The sequence below is a fragment of the Saimiri boliviensis genome, chromosome 5, assembly GCF_048565385.1.
Source record: "Saimiri boliviensis isolate mSaiBol1 chromosome 5, mSaiBol1.pri, whole genome shotgun sequence".
Classification (NCBI taxonomy): domain Eukaryota; kingdom Metazoa; phylum Chordata; class Mammalia; order Primates; family Cebidae; genus Saimiri; species Saimiri boliviensis.
Window position 1 is genome coordinate 98,380,355 of NC_133453.1, and position 18,151 is coordinate 98,398,505.

Genomic DNA, 18,151 nt, shown 5'->3' on the forward strand with positions numbered 1-18,151 from the left:
CAGTAGAATTTCTTGAACATGGGAGGTAGAAGTTGCAGTGAGCTGAGATTCCACCACTGCACTCCAGAGTAGATGATGGAGCAAGACTCTGAATAAAAAAAAAAAAGAGAGAGAGAGAATACGTATTGTGGACCAATCATACACACCACAGGCCACCAAGTGGTCAAGGAGAAATTATTTCTCAAAAACTGTTATTGGAATAACAGTATTTGTTTCAATAAATTTCATTCTGCAAGTTAACCTCTCAATATCACTTCATTTAAATGTGGAGACTTTTATGTTTCTTAATTTTTTAAAAAGTTTATGTGTTATTAATTCCTACCCTCTAAAGTATGGTTTATTAAATGTTATCTGGAGACCATTTGAGTTGCTCAAAGTATAGCTAAACATTTGAGTCTAATAGCTATCAAGTTGACAGACATTCGTATTGTGTTCCAGGATATATTTATTGTAGTAAATATCTCGAATGTCAGAAACTTTCTGTTTAAGAAGTTGTGAGTTAAGATTGCTTTTCTACAATATCTATGCTCTCTCCTCTAGCTGAATTTAAATGTCAGCCAGGCCGATTTCAGTGTGGGACTGGACTCTGTGCCCTACCCGCTTTCATCTGTGATGGAGAGAATGATTGTGGAGACAATTCTGATGAACTTAACTGTGGTAGGTGACTAAATTCTTAAGTAATGAACATAAGTCTAATTCTCAACTGTGTGATTTAAATTCAGACACATTTTTTCTCTCTGTCTTTCTATGTTCTAGATACGCATGTCTGCCTGTCAGGCCAATTCAAGTGTACCAAGAACCAGAAATGTATCCCAGTAAACCTAAGATGTAACGGGCAAGATGACTGTGGTGATGAGGAAGATGAAAGAGACTGTCGTAAGTCACCTCAAAATGCTCTGTATTGTCTTAATTTTGACTCTCAACTAAAGTAAGTCTAAAAATTATTACTGTATTTCATACATTTATACAATGTAGATAAATTCTAAAGAAAATATGGTCAAATAATTAGAAGTAGGTGCCAACTGGGATGGATTATTTCAGTAGCTCCAAATAAAAATATAGAGAAAATGAAAATATGAGCAAGTTTACTTTAAAATCTACGTAGAAATTATGACAAACATGAACATTTATTCATCTAACTCACCCTTAAGAGAAGCATCAAATACAACATGGAAGTTGATTATGTTTTTTTTTTTAATTTATTTTTGCCCATATTACATGGATACAGGTAATTTACTTCTGTTGATTAATTAGTGTCTTGAAATTAAGTTCTTTTTATTAGAGAGTTTTTTCTCCATGAAATACATGTTGCACTCATGAAGAGAAATATAAAATCTGGGCAAAATAGTCTGACAAAAGTCTAACTTGTAAAAAATTGTAAATAATGCTCCATTTAACATATTTTAACAAACGACTTGAAAGAATAATAGTAAAATATTTTGCCTCTTTTCATCTCCTATTTCCATCTTCCATCAAAATTCAAATTATATTAAATGGAAGGCAAAATAGTTTATACCATATACATATGTATATGCACATAGGCTGGCATGCATGTACTTGCACACACACTCACACGTGCAGAGTATGTGAACAATGGGGCACGTGTCAAGTTTCAGGGTCTCAATCGAACTGCTGTCAACATTTCTGTCTTGCTGCAGTTTTATTTTATTCCTCTAAAACTTTTATCAGTAAATAATGTGCAGTCATCCAGCAATTTGATTAAGATGGTGCATTCAGAATAAAGTCAGTACCAGTTCTTTATGGTTAGCCATTCCAGAAGCTGATCCATTAAACTGACTAGGATTTGTGATGCAGTTTACAGTCTTAGGTGGATGTTCTGTTTTTCAAAAGCTCAACACAATTCTTAGACATTTTGATAAACTTTGTACTTTTTATTTTCTTATTCACCTAATACCTTCCAATTTCAGTATCTTTTCATTTATTAAAATGCATATCTATGAATTCTTTTTTTTCTGAAAAAATTTATTTTGAAAGACCCCAAATTCTTAATTGTTAAAATTAGTATTAAAATATCTAATCAACAGTTTTTTGAAAACTCCAACATTTATCAGTGTATCATTGCAAAAATGTGTTTCCTTTATTTTTACTGGAGAGGATATCAGGAGTACCTTATAAGGAATTAAAAGTTAAAATTCCTCGCTGTCAGAGTCCCATTCATTAAAACACAATACACTTTTTTATAAATTGTCTTAAACATTTGTCTGTAAAATTTGCTTTTCATAAATAAAATATCTGCTCTCCAAAGCTACATTTTTAATAGCAGTTTTCTTCTTAAGCTGAAAACAGCTGTTCTCCAGACTATTTCCAGTGTAAGACTACAAAACACTGCATTTCCAAGCTGTGGGTTTGTGATGAGGATCCAGACTGTGCAGACGCATCAGACGAGGCCAACTGCGGTGAGTGTTTGTGACTGTGGGTCTTGTTTCTCTGTATTTGGGTCACCTGCAATGACGACAGTGAAATGAATTTGAACACATTTTTGATGAAACTAAGGTCTTGCCTGAAAAGATTTTGTCTCTGTGTTCACAGATTGGTAACAACTTAGTTTAGCTACTTTACAAAAAGCATGGAATGATAAGATGGAAGAGTAAGCATTGCTTAATATAACCCAAAACTTTATGAAAGATAGACCAAAGAGGTAGGATTAGACCATTATCTTCTTCTATTAAAGTGTGCACATGATAGTATTAGCATTTAGTGACTAGAAATAAGAAATCTCTATATTCATATCATTCTAGAATTCATTTTTTTTGCTTAAATTCCCGAGATTCTGTATTCAATGATTATTGAATGTCATTCTTTAATACAATACGGTGGGAATAAAGCTATAATTAAAAGCATCTGTTCTATATTGGTAGAGGACAGTGATCATTTAAGTCAGCATTTGCTTCTGAAATGTTAATATTTTCACTTAAATTAATTTTTTACAAGAATTATTCCTTAATTAACATTGCAGAAATGGAGAATATATTTATTGTGTTTTAAGTAATTCATTCTGTCTTAAAGCTGTTAATGCTGAGATAGAAATCAAGAGCATTTGCTATGTGTAATTCATTTTATCAGCATTTATTAACATTAATCGACCCTGTTCTATAGACAAATATGCCAATTTGGCATTGTTGGGTAAGCAAAAAGCATTTCATCTATTAATTTATTAGAAAAGACAAAGTTTGTCCAAACTAAATAGGACTCCCAGACTTCATAGAAGTGTGCTAAATGCATTTGCTAGATTATACAGTACTTTCATTGAACGTTTATGGGGGAAATGAAAATAATGAAAAACCTTTAAGTGCTTTGAAATTTCATTTATATTGAACAACACTTATGAGCTACATGTATAAGTGCTGGCAATAATAGCATGTCTTTAAGTGATTTTCCTCATACTGTCTTCCATATAATTGTGTCTTTAGAATATGCAACCTGTATCACAGTATCATAAAACTACCATTTACCACTTTGTACAATTGGTTTTCAAAATCAATTCACAAAGCCTCTAACGGCATTCATCACCAGTTTGTCCATAGCAATTACTAAGGACTTTTGCAGGCTAATTTATGTTACTGGCTAGTTTGCTCCATTGTCTTTTGCATTTTCACTTACCAAACCAAAGTGGAATAATGCCTTTTTAACTCTGAGTAATTTCTGGACTGGACTGTTATTTCTATATTTTTCTCTTGGTTTTTCCTCACTTTGGTAAGATTTAACTCTTTTTTGGTAGATTATAAGGTTCAAATTAATTATTATCAATCATCATAGTAACAACAATGCCTAATATTTAGTTGGCAGAAACCACAGGGCCTAAGAAATAGGTTAAAAGTTTTATAGTGATTATCTTACATAATCTCTTTATCGTCCTTATTTCATTGATAAGGAAAGTGGGCACAAAGAGCTGCTGTAACTTGTCAGAAGTCCCATAGCTAGCAAGTCCTATAGTTGGGATGCACCTCCAGGGTTATTTGACACCAACGTATCTGCTTTAAACTTCTGTGGATACAGCATAAATACACTTGATTCTTCCCAAGCGAAGACAAAAAGATATTTAAATATTTTCAATAGTGAGGTTGTATAGGATTCTCCCAGACACAAGTATTGCTGTAAGTTCCAGATCGGTTTATATACATACATACACATGTATATGGACACAAACAGAGGGGACAAGAATGGAGGGTTGTCATCTGATTTGAGTTACACAATTTTATTGTGTGCAGGTGCTAATTTAAAGAAAAGTCTACATCATATCTAAGTACAGCGTTTCACACCCTTATTTTGGAAAGAGATAAGGCACGACTTTGTTTCTTTTTCTTTTGTCCTGAATAAATATAGAAACGTTACATATTTGTGCTAATTATTTTAACCCTCCCTGGGATGATTCCCCTTCTAGTGTTTTTATTGAATGGGAAAGAAACATAACACTTTGCAAAGGTTCACTGTGTTATGCCATTGGATTCAGTTACGTGTTTCTTTACGGCTAAGAACAGATCTTGTCTAGAAGCATGGGTGTGTTTCACCATTTCACATGTCCCGTGTCCTCAGGACTTAGCAGGATGTGAGTAGGCTTGCATTAAGTGTGGAATGAGTGTCTAACCTATTCCCTCTTGCAGAATATCTATTTGGAGCCGAACCCATTTTCATTTCAGTTTGTGCTTATACTTTTCTTAACCGGTGCTTTTTTTTTCTCTTTTTTTTTTTTTTTTTAAGGGGCGATTCTCTTATGCTCTTGGAGTTCATCTAGTTGTTACCTCTTACATCTCAGCACCAGTATTTGTATTTATCTATAGTTCCATTATCAATTGTATTTTTTTTTCAGTTCTGAAGTCCTAATGTTGTAGTTTGTTCTACCTTGACATATTCCAATTGAAACAGTTTGTTTTGTTTTGATTTAACTAATACAAAGAAAACAATGTAGAAGCAAGAGAAAGAGAGAGAGGCACTATGAAAAAATGAAGCAGAGTAACAACACATACATAATATACATATAGTGTAGGGAATTAAAATGATAATAATTGCCAATATTTTTCAAATTCTATTACTGAATTTAACCTGGCATATTTTTTTGAGTCTATGAGTACTCACAATTTTAACAAGGAATGTTCAATCTGTGGCAAAATTGTATGCTAATCTAGAATTTAAGAAGGCTTTGAATAGATGTAAATTAAATATAGTTTAGGAGTCCAGGCTTAATAAATTAGTCTTGGTGAGACTTTAGATATAAATTTAAAAAATTAAATTAACTATAACTTCCCATTTTATTAATGCCTAGTTTTTGAGATGACTAAATTTATGAATCTGTAAAAATCTACATTTGGCACATTTGGATTAAATTAATAAAGGTGTTTAAAGAACACCTTGGAGCTCTATTTTTGCATAAGATTTAAATCTATGCTAGCATCGTGTTCATGACAAGACAGTTACAAATTCATTTTGTGAGTTGTTAATAGTTCGTATAAAATTACTTCTATTTGCTTGAAGGTGTCTGCTCTTTTAAACTTTATACCAAGAGAAAAACATGCTTTTAAAAATGTGCATAAATACAATTATATTAGACTGTAGAGGTTGACTGCTCTTTGTAGGGCTGTTTCACTGTTTATTACAATCTTGGGCAAACACCAGATTTGAATGCCTGACCAAATTAAGTAGAATATCCCAATTATAGCAGCTTCGGAATATTTATTTACAATTTCAACTTCAAACTTTCTTTACCTTCAGCCTACTCTATTCTGTTTGAAGAACTAATCGAAGATTTAAGAATTTAACAGATCTATACTAGAGTCACATGTCTGCTTTGTAATCATAGTTGAACTTTTCTACAATGTGACTCATAAGATGATATTAGAATCTGGAGCTTTCTATTACATTCGGTTTTCCCAGTTTACAGTTTAGATCCTTAGTTCTCTCAATGACTGTAAAATATTTTCCTTTTTTGGTCAGTTATTGCCTGCCTGGTCTCCTGCAGTCAACTCTGAACTCATGCCCCAGCTTTGTTATAGGAAACTCGTTGAGCCAAGATCCTTACAGAAGGATCCACCCACCATTGCTCTGCCACATCGCTCCTCTCTGTTGCCTGCTTGTTTTCCTGCAATCTTTCATCTAACCTAGAATTCTGTGTTATCAAAAAAGGATCTTGCCTCTAAGTTGGCTCAGCCTCATTTGCTGCTTTTGTGCAATCTTAGTTTACAACCTGCTGCTTGGCTAATGATCTTTAATTAATGTATTAGCTAACTAACTAGAGCTTGTGAAGAGAAATTGAACTTCCTACAGTATATATGTATTTTCTACAGCCTGCCTTTCTAACATGACACTGAACACATTCACCCCAGAAGATAGAACATATCAACATGTGCTTTTATTTTCCTTTAAATATGTGATTAGGAAATTTGAAACAGACTACTCAAGCTATAGTTATAAGCTATAAGAATCTAACAAACAGATTTTTTAAAAAAGTTAAAGCAATTATGTATTACATTATAACATATTTCACACTGTATGTGGTGGCTCAGGCCTATAACCCCAGCAATTTGGGAGGCCAAGGTGGGATGATTGCTTGAGACCCAGAGTTCAAGACCAACCTGGGAATCATAGTGAGATCCCATCTGCACAAAAAAATATATTTAAAAGTTACCACCTGTAGTGTGAGTTCCTCTGGAGGCTGAGGCTGGAGGTCAGTTCAACAAGAAGATTGAGGCTGCAGTGAATCATGATTGCACCACTGTAGTCTAGCCTGGATGATACAGGAAAACCCTGTCTTAGAAAAAAACAGGAAGAAATATTTCACATGTATAGACTTGTTATATAACAAGTATCATATACTGTTTTTAACATTTCCAGAGATTTTAAAACATTTAAATTTCTATCATAACAACTAAAGCCCACCTCTTCCCTTTCCCCATTCTTCTTCCCACTGTCCTGAGGTGGTCATGTATTATTCACATTTATTTTTTACTTCTATATAAATACGCAACTATGTAAATATACGTATATACAAATTTATCTGTACTATGTAGCTATACTTTTTAAATATATTTCCATTTAGAATAACATTTAGAAAATGTTAGTTCCATAACTTCAAGATAACCTATGGGGGAAAAGCTTTGTGATTTTATATACAGTAAAGATAATGTACTTGAATTTCCTGCCTTGGGAAATGGTCCGCACATACTAGTATTTCGTTAGGACATCTGTGTAGTATTTTTAATCAGTATCTCCCAAATTTAAATATGGGTTATAAATACATGCATATTTTGACTAGCAAACAGATTATCTGAACATCCTCAATGCCTCTCTCCTGTGTGGCGCTGACTTGTGAATGAAGCGGGTGTGCGGAAGGGTGTTGTTGAAGGAGGCTACTGGGAGAAAGATTTTGAATTTTCTAACATATGGCATCACAGTATCTCTCTATCTAGATATTTAGAGGCATGGGATTATGTGCCTTCATGTTAGCAGCTGGAAAGGAGAAAGGACCTTCCGTCCACACAGTCTCTGGAACCTCATTGGTCTCTGTTAGGGTTGGTGTGATCTGCACCCTGTTCTAATCTGACTGTGAAGTGCCGGCATCCTCACTCACCAGGTGTGGGTTTTTCTGTGTCTTCAAATCTTCATTCTTGATGAGCTGCTGCCTAATCTTATGTTGCTGTTGTTATAGGAAACTCCTTGAGCCAAGATACTTACAGAAGCACATGATCGTGTAAACCTCTCTGGTCCAGGTCCTGTGATGAGCCAGGAATGCTGCCTCAAGCTAATATTTCTATCTTCCACCCACTTTTAATGTCACAAAATAACTCCTAGATTTTTTTTTTACTTTCAAAAAAATCTTTATTCTTTTAGAATTATAAGAATATAATGTATAAAAATTGAACACTATATAAGTGCACTTAAAAGTGTAGTATTTATTTCTCTATCCCTCCCCTGCTGTGTAGAGTCCCATTACATTATATTTATTTTGGTGAAATATACATAGCTAACATAAAACTTTCCTCTTTAAACAGTTTCAAGTGTATAAGACAGTGGTGCTAAGTACATTCACATTGTTTTCCAACCATCACCACCAGTTACCTCCAGAGCTTTTTCATCTTTCCAAACAGAAACTCTAGATCCATTAAGGAAGAATTCCCTATTCTTCCCTCTACCCTTTGCCTGGTAACCTTTACTGTAATTTTTGTCTGTGGTACTTCATATAAGTGGAATCATAGGACATGTTGCATTTGTTTTTCTTTTTATATTTGGCTTATTTCACATAGAAAATTCATGTTGTAGAAGACTTTTGAATTAATTTTTGATTAACAATTGCAACCTATTAAGACCTATTAAAAAATAATACAAGCTAGGCATGGTGGCACATGCCTATAGGTAGTTTGATTACTTGGGAGGATAAGAAGGGAGAATCACTTGAACCCAGGATTTCAAGGCCAGTCTGGGCAGCATAGTGAGACCCTGCCTCTCAAAGAATAACTAAACAAATAAAAACTAAACATCAAAGTTTTATTCTTTGCTTTTGAGAAATAGATTTGGTATAACTCCTAGATTTTTAAAAATGTTGTGTGTCTCTAGCATGGTTTGTCCTAAAAGCTTGACCTTTTCCCATGATAAATCCAGGTGAGTGTGACGCTCATCTTTCCAGTGTCCTGGTCCATCCCATATCGATCTGAGTGCTGCCCTGATGTCTTGAGGATATGTGCAGCTAATCTTTCCACAATTTTCACTCCTTTTCTTTATTTTCACAATCTTTCAGGATCCAGAAGGGAACTCTACATTTCTCTACCTGTCCGAAAAAAACTTCTTATTAATATCATTCTCATTGTTGAGATGACACTTGCTTTCTCTACTTCTCACTCTGACAATTAAAAAAAAAAAAAAAAGACAGTGGGGCAGTATAATATATGAGAGAAAAGTAAAAACCATATCGTTTTACTGTTTTCCATTTTTTGGCATTCTATACTTATTTGATCTCAGATGAATAGCAGTTAATGACATTCTATGGAATCACTATTTCTCAGGATATACTTTGGATAGTTTGGTATGTGAGTGTGACTGGTGTCTGTTGGTTGAGTTTCAATCTAATGATAAAACTTAAGAAAAATAATTACATAGCTGTATCTTGCTTCTTTGAAATCTTGATGTGTACATATGTTATTATCTTTTTTAATGGAAGCTTTCAAAAATAATTTATATTTTGGTATATTTCTAAACTTTTAAAATAGTTGTAATGAAAATAAGTGTATTTTTCTACAAACTTGGTAGTGTGGGGAGCTTATTTTCTATGTGTAAAGCAGCTTCTGTTAATTCAGTAAGTTTTTTTGTACTGCTATTAGATCACTATATTTTATGCTAATTTGTTTTATATATCATGTGTTTTTCTCTTACCCATTTATTTGCTTTGCTAAATTTAATATTTCCCTCTTTTCTGCTAATGACTGTGTGTGTGTGTGTGTGTGTGTGTGTGTGTGTGTGTGTGTGAATGTTTTCATGCGTGTATGTTTGGGGGTGTGTGTGTGAGAGAGAGAAAGGAAAAGGGTGCATATGTGAGAGTGAGAGAGAGGCCGCATAATAGCATCTCTTCTACGTTGAAATGTTTTGGTTCCAATAGAACCACTGAAGGAGAGCCTATCTGTATGAATGGGACCAAGAAATTGTCTTCTAGCTTTTATAGAAGAAATGAATGACCTACATGTGAGTCATTAAATGGTCTAAGTGAAATGAACACATTAAGTTTTTTGTAGCTTTTACCCAATGACTTTGGTATCTTTTACACATTGACTCTCTACCAAAAGGATGTGCAATTATTCGCTGATGTTTCCTTCTTTCTTTTCTTTCTGTCTTAACAATTAGACGAAACTGTGAGATTTAAATTTTGTTGAACAAAGCTAAAAAGGAGCCTACACAATGAGTCAGGAGGCATGCCAAATATTCTAGACTCTGGATTGATCTGTAGTAAAAACCATAAGAGAAATAGCTTTTTGCCCCGTGGGGATTATAATTGAGTTTGAAAAGAAGGGAACTGCCATGTTTGCTTTAATAAGAAATCTAAATTGATGCAGTTGAAATTTTTAAAAGAAATGAGTCAGGAATTTAATATTGTGTTATATTTTTGTTTGAAAAACGTATCTTTGTAATGCGGCTTTTCTCATCTTTTGTCAAGTATATTCAGTTCTCTAAAAATACAAAATAAAATAACACATGCATATATACAAAACTGGTTGCAGACTTATAGTAGTATGTGAAAAGAATAAGAATTAAATACCTTATAGAAAAAAAAATATAAGAAATGTGAAGATTTAAAAGTTCTACCTCTTTGATCCTACCGTTAGAACAAAATTATTGGTCTGTTTTAGATTATAAGCTTCTGTTTTGCAGATTCTACTCAAGTATCTTTCCGGCTGGCAATTCCCATGGTGAATATTCTACCATTTGTATTTTTAGGTGCTACTCAGTTTTGTTTAGTACCATGTCTATATGATTGATTATGCTGTGTGTTAGTGACCAAAAATAAGTAGAATGAAAGATTCTAATGTTTTTCTCAACAATAACACTAGTAATTTATCATATGTAGAAAATATGATTTTTCACCTCTTTAAAAAACCTTAGACTTACGCTTATGTGTTAAAATTAGTTTGAAGATCCAAGTGGTGTTAAATTTCACTATGAAAAAAGCCTGTTTTCAGCCATTAGTACTTGGACATAATATGATAATGACAACAAAAGACATGTTGTACTTATTACTGCAGCATTTATTGGCTTTGTGATCTGTGTATACTAAACTGATGGGTGTAATTGAGGGTTCTGATGTCCAATCAATCTTAAATTTAATGCTTAGAATGCAAGCCCTCTGGCTTAGGTTTTTCATGTCATTAAGCCACCAGTCATGTGCTCAGTGGTCATGTGGAAAATAATGAAAGTAGAGAGTGAAGTGGTACAGAATTTAGTTTGAAAATTACTGTCACCTCTTGCTGGGTTACTGATGTGAGAGTAAGTTACTGTAGATTCTTATTATCCCTTGATATATTAACCCTCTAATTAAAATTTTTATTTCTCTAAAATCTTGGGAAAAATTATTTGAATAAAAGTCCTCAGAAGTCTTCATAAAAAATTGTTTTTGACCGAAAGTAGAAGTTACTTGAAAAATATTATTTGGCTGGGCACAGTGGCTGACGCCTGTAATCCCAGCAGTTTAAGAGGTTGAGTTGGGTGGATCACCTGTGGTCAGGAGTTCAAGACCAGCCTGGGCAACGTGGTGAAACCCTGTCTGTACCAAAAGCACCAAAATTAGCCAGGCATGGTCCAGCTACTCGGGATGCTGAGGCAGGAGAATTGCTGGAACCTGGGAGGCAGAGGTTGCAATGAGCTAAGATTGTGCCATTGCACTCCAGCGTGGGTGACAGAGAGAGACTTCATCTCAAAAAAAAAAAAAAACAAAAACAAAAAAACAGAGAGAAAGAAAGAAAGAAAAAAGAAGGAAGGAAGAAAAAAAGAAAGGAAGGAAGGAAAGAAAACTTATTTTTCAAGGGCCATAGAAATAGAGTATAAAACAGATTTTCCCTGTGAACTCAGGTTTCTCACTCCCAAAAATCATATCATCCATATGAATGCACTTCCCTTCTAAATTCTATGTCCTAAGGTAGAGACACACACTCAGTATTTAAATGTTCCTTTTTTATATACCCTTCCTTTTTTCGGATATTTGAGAAAAAAAAAAAAAAAAAAAAAAACAACCCAGAAGAAATATAAAATAATACTATTTATTGAAATTAAAGTAGTTTAATGTTTTGAAACTGTATTTTGATTAATATTATTCACATTATGTGAACTGTATATTTTACTCAGGCAATTAGGTCTCTGATATAGATTTATTTGTATTTAATCTAAATTAATAAAAAGTTACAGAATATGTGCATATGTACAATAATGTTTTACTAGTCATGTTGTAAGTGCAAATATAAATATACTGTAAATGTACACTAATTTGCTTTAGTTAATTAAAATCATTTCTTTAGAAGTTGTGTGTTAAAAATTAGTATTAAATGCTGCATGGCAGATTCAATGAAAATCTCATATCAGAACTCTGAAAACTTATTTTTAAATATTAGAAATTATTTACCATAAATTTTTAATTAATTGAACTGTAATTAAAGAAAGTATAACATCTGCCAGGTGTAGTGGCTCAACCTGTAATCCCAGCAATTTAGAAAGCCGAGTTGGGCAGATTACCTGAGATCAGGAGTTCAAGACCTGCCTGGTCAACATGATGAAAATCCATCTCTACTAAAAATACAAAACTTAGCCGGGTGTGGTGGTGAGCACCTGCAATCTCAACAAGGGAATTGGTAAACCCATGAGGTGGAGGTTGCAGGGAGCCAAGATTGCACCACTGCACTCCAGCTTGGGTGACAGAGCAAGACTCTGTCTCAAAAAAAAAAAAAAAAAAAAATGTGTAACATCTAACCTATTTCAACTTGCTGGAGACATTTCGAAAGTTGTAATCTAATTTCCTCTATTACCAAGTAAATTGTATTGACAAAAATGTCTGGTACCACTTAGTAGCGTATACGGCTTTAGGATTTTCATTCTAAACATTATTGGATTAAAAGTTTTGAATCAAATGTATAATCTGTTTCTATTTTAATCTTCTTGGTAATTAGCTTCTGAATCCCAACTACAAAATGTAGTCAGGAAATCCAATATATCACTTAATTTCAATTAATCACAGTTTTACTATATTAGAATCACACATGTATGTCTGTCAGCCATTGTATCAGTGTATCAGGATGTTAGATAGCTTGAATGAACATTTCTAGCTGCTTCTAAGACTTGCCTGTAGATGATGGGTTGCTAGAATACTTTGTAAATCTCTGTGTTAGTTCTTCAGATGCGCTTAGCGCTGTTGGAATTAGCATACACCCAATCCTATCATGAGTTCTGTTTCAGGAAACAGATTGTTACGGACAGCTGTCTAGTTTCTCAGTGTGGTATTTGTAATGTCCAAAACAAGATTCTTGATACAAACAGGCACTGAGCAGTAAAAACTGACTATTAGGAAATCACAGAGGCATAATAATCTACCTTCAGAAATCATAAAGCCCTTTATGAACTCAGAACTCTGATTATTTGGTTCATTTCTTTTAAGGAAATATTTCGTTGAGTCAGAAAAAAGAAAATGGATAATTACTAACACAAAATATAAGCAAAATTATATATATATATATATATTTTTTTTTCGGAATTCACTATGTTCATCTCTGTAATGTACAAGTATTAAATAATTATAGCTTAGCTTTTCAAATGTTTCTTAACATTAATATTGGGAATAAGCCATTTCAAAGCCAGGTATTACAAATGAGAAATGGAAGAACTACTCACAAGGTTGAATTTTAAGGCACTCTCATTCCAGTGCCTAGTGTTCTCTGCAGAGGAAACATCAAGCACTTAATTTCTGGGTACTGTCAATATATCCCACAGCATTGGGCCCAGTTAATATCTGTTTTCTTTAGTAGTCTAGTTCTGTAATTAAACTGATTTTTAATTTTTATGAAATTTCTTTATTTAACAAATTAATGAACAACTACTGAAAACATTAAGCCATTTCATTAGTGACTCAGGGAATCCAAAGAAGTTGAATATTCCAAAAAATAGCTTTGAAAGCTTATTGTTATGTATTAGGCTGTGTGCCTTACGTGCATTATTCCATAAGTATTAAATACTATTTAATCCTCACAACAATCCTATGAGAACTACACTGTTATTATTTCTATTTCATAGTTAAAGAAGTAAAACTCAGGGAGTGTGAGTTCTCTCATGGTCACCCAGATAGAAAGTGAGCGAACGGAACTGGGCATGGTGGTTCACTCCTGTAGTCCCAGCATTCTGGGAGCCTGGGGCAGGTAGATCTCAAGGTCAGGAGTTCGAGACCAGCCTGGCCAACATGGTGAAACTCCATCTCTACTGAAAATTAGCTGGGCATGGTGATGGGTGCCTGTAATTGCAGCTACTCAGAGGCTGAGGCAGGAGAATCGCTTGAACCCAGGAGGTGGAGGCTGTAGTGAGCCAAGATTGTACCACTGCACTCCAGCCTGGGCAACAAGAGTGAGACTCCATCTCAGGAAAAAAAGAAAGAAAGAAAGAAAGAAAGTGGGTAAACAGATAATTGAATCAGTGGGATTTGGCTCCAGACCCATATTCAACCATTACTCAATACAGCTTGCTTGATCTGTTGTAGTTTGCAATTAGGCAGAGAAGTAAGACAGATACAACTAATTGGAATAGGTAATTTTATCAGAAAATTATGTATTTAAACGGCCTTAAAAATTGTTATCTATTATCACTAACAGTGAGTGAGAAGGCATAGGATGGGCAATATAGGGGTTCAGTGTCTACAGACAATTGAAAGTCTGCTTTTCAATATCATAAATCTGTTAATGGCAATTTTAAACATAGTCAGTAATAAAAACCCTCTCCCTTCAAGGACAGGCCAAGGATCATAATTGCAAATGGAAATCTAGTGGCTTGCCATAAAGATAAAAATTAATGCATTAAAACAAACAATGTTATTAAATTCTAATTTGAAAAATTCTAATTTGACACCAGCCTACCAAAGCCCAGATCTTTGTTAAAAAGAGAAATTAGTTAAGTGTCAGAGAAGCCCTCTTTATCCTTGACTTAACTTTTCAAAAGGCAGCAACTAGGAAGAATGAAAGAGAATTGACCAGTGCAAAACTTTCTCATGAGCCCTTCAAAATTATCTAGCAACATTCACACACTGTTTGAACTACGTGGTGTATTATGTGATCTGATTTACAGCTTACCGTCTGTGTCATGCATGATACACTTTTGAAAGCACTGTATTATTCTTCAATGTGAACTATGACAGCAATACATGTACTCTAAAGGGAATTCCATTCCCTGCAGCATTCCGAGATTATCTTAGTTTATATTTTGGCACTGAAAGTTTTTGGAGATGGTCATCTTTTATTAAAAAATGTCTATAACTTTTCTTCAGTGTTGCACTTTATGGATGCCCATGAATTTTCTATAAGCATGGTTTACAGGAAAAGTAGAATTTTCTCTGACAAATTTAGGCCACAGTTATATCATGAATCCATAGACAAATTTAAACATGACAAGTGAAATTTAGTTTTTAAAGGCAGTACTAAATATATTCCATAGTAGATGAGAGTAGTCATTCACTCTGTTTCTGAAAATGACCTCAAAAGATTTTTTTTTTGTATTTTATTTAAAGGAACAAATGATAGTGGTTTTCATAAAATACTTAACTTTCCTTTGAAATTTGACAAGAATTTTAAATACTTCATAAATTTTTCTTGCTTTTTTGGATCACTTTTTTTTTTTTTTTTTTTGGTTTGGAAAGTATTGTTCATATAATTTTGACTGGATAAAAAGATATATGCCAAATGATCTTTAAGGAGACCCTTCCATTCACTTCTTCTTCCTGATCTCTTTCCTTGATTTTAAAGTTCAGGTCCTAGTAAATCCACAATAAATATGTTTCAGATTTTGTCGATTTTCAGACTAAAACATGTTAGTCTTCAAGGTCAACCTTCTACTGGGTTGGACCCTTTGAGGACAGGTATGGTGTTATTCATTTTGAAACATGATGTTGAGTAAACATTATTGATTGACAGAATGAATTAACATAAATACAGTTTTAATTTTTAGATTATGCAGTTTCTCTTTCCTGAAAACTTTTCTGGTGGTATTTTGTCTTTCAGGGCATAAATATTTTGTTGATTTTGAAAATGTAAGTGCTCAGGGTTTCTATTGCATTTCTTGATAATGTCTAGATTACTGTATGTATATATTTCTTTCACTCTATGTACACAGTAGAAATATTTTTTAGGAATAGATACATTCTTCAGGCTCTAACTCTATGTGTTATATAGGCTATTTAAGGAACTATAATAGTGCTTTTAAAAATGATGCCTGCATTGTTTTTATCTAAAGGTCCTCCCAATCTAAGCAAAGAGTAAATAATACTGAAGATCTATTAGTAGAGAGAATCAATTCTGGAATTATTGGTCTAACTTATTTTTTAATTTTAGATGAATAAATAATTATTAAATAGATTAAAATATGAGTGGCTATGCAGAAGAGAATCTTTGTTCTTTCTAATAATACTTAGCATGCTTTCAATAACTTTGCAATGCAAAAGTAAAGATTATTAACACTGTGATTTGTTCCAATGTATTGAAAATTTTTAATAATGTAAAAGCTTTTCTTTTCTTTTTTCTTATTTTATGAAACGTGACCACTGAGCTTACATTGTCCAGACTTTTTGTGCGGGAGATACAGTTAAATGTTGGCACTAAATGCTGTATTGATTGGCACTGAAACAAATGCAAGAAATGAGCATACTAAAAATTCTAGTTTAGAATAATTAAACCCATAGTAATTACATGCGACTCTATTGGCTAATGGTATGACCATTACCCAGGAGCTACTGGTGTAAGGTGAGGGGTGGTGATGCCAACTTTAAATTCCAGAGTTTTTTTTTTTTGTTTGTTTGTTTTTCATGCTATTCAGTTTTCACAGCTGGAATTTACTGCTTCTTGATAGTGCAAAATTATTCACTTGGTTTTGTTTTTTTGGCTCAATGCTGTGACTCAGTAATTTTCAGCATCTTACTGACAGATGGAAAGGGATCACTAACCATCTTGCTGAATTAACATGGAATGCATTTCTAAGCCACAGTAAAAGACAGGACTGAAAATGTCAAGTCCACACATTTCCATCTATAGTATATATACCCTTAAAAAGTTCATTGAATGTTTATTAGAAATGATCAATGGAGGTCATCAGGTTAAAGTAGAGCCACATCCATCACCCTGATCTAAACAAGCGAAAATAAACAATTAGTACTCCTTTATATCTAGATAAAAATCCTCATGCTCTAAATTAAGCTTGATTTTTTTTAGCCTTTTCAATATCAATTGTGAATAACCTAACATTATCTTTTGCATAAAAGTCCTTTGTTTAAGGACTCTCAAATTAAATTCTTTCATCACATTTTGGCCAGATTATTCAATTTTCTTTAATCTGTTTTCATGGACTATATTTTCCATTCCATTAGTCAGCTTTACATTTCTCCCCCCACACCTTCCCAAGTTATATGCTTTGATTGTGACGTAGGGAAAATACTGCAGCATATTTAGTCATATGATGTGTTAGATGTCTCACTGATCTCCACTGTTGTATACCTCCTTTTGTACTATAACATTGTATTTGATTAAAAGCAAATAAAACCAGTGTTCACACTGTTGATCCTTAGCCAACTTATATGACACCATCCCATCCCCAGTTTTAGAGATTTCACATACACTCTACCAGATTTTCAGTGTCATATATTTATGTACTGCTTTTATGTTGCCTTTTTAAAGGATCCTACATCTCTTTTGCTAAGTTCCACAAAACTGGTTCTATGTATTTTCCATTATCTAATATGTACCCAGTACCTAGCACAGAACCTGGCACAGATAAATGTGTGATGACTGAAGAAAAAAATAAAATTTACTTTTTGTGTCCATACTACCCACCCTCCTGATCATTTCAATGTTTTGTGCTTGATTCGTGTACTAAATTGGCCTAAATTGTAAGAGGGCTTTACTATACAGACCCACTGACATTTCTGCCAGACCCGCATACTGAGTTGGCATTTCATCCCTTCATCTGAAGGATGGTGAGGGTGATGTTGACAGGGCACTGGGCAGTTTCATGAGAAGATCCATAAGCTGAGGAGTTACTGGAAGCAGAGCCTGATTCTTGACTTTGGACTTTAATAATTGGGTAGGTTTCTTCAGGTCTTCACTATTTCTTCATCTGCAAATAGGTGTAATAGTTTTGGCCTTAGAAGGCTGATGAGAATTTTAAAAGAAATAAAGGTATATGAGTACCTGACACCCATTAGACCCTAAAAATGTGTTTTATCTTTCTCTTGAGCACTTTTTGCTCAATACTTAGCATTGCTATGGACCCAAACACCCATTTATACATACTATAACGGAGAGAGAAGGGGAAAAATAATAGACTTTTTAAAAGAACATGACATTTTAAGACAAATAATAGAATCATTTTGTGAAATCTTGCATTTCTTGTCAGAAATGGAGAGAATTACATAATTAGAGTTAGTAAG

The 18,151-nt window shown here is 33.6% G+C and overlaps 1 protein-coding gene across 4 annotated transcripts in view; it reads left to right on the forward strand.

Annotated features, from left to right (window-relative positions):
- LRP1B (LDL receptor related protein 1B) overlaps positions 1–18,151 on the forward strand; it is a 1,884,038-nt gene that overhangs the window by 1,676,975 nt on the left and 188,912 nt on the right. For all 4 annotated transcript variants that reach the window (XM_003921997.4, XM_074399735.1, XM_074399736.1 and 1 more), the window contains 3 exons: positions 541–657; positions 757–876; positions 2,298–2,417. In XM_003921997.4, the coding sequence (XP_003922046.1) occupies positions 541–657; positions 757–876; positions 2,298–2,417 (357 nt within the window). The remainder of the gene's footprint in view (positions 1–540; positions 658–756; positions 877–2,297; positions 2,418–18,151) is intronic.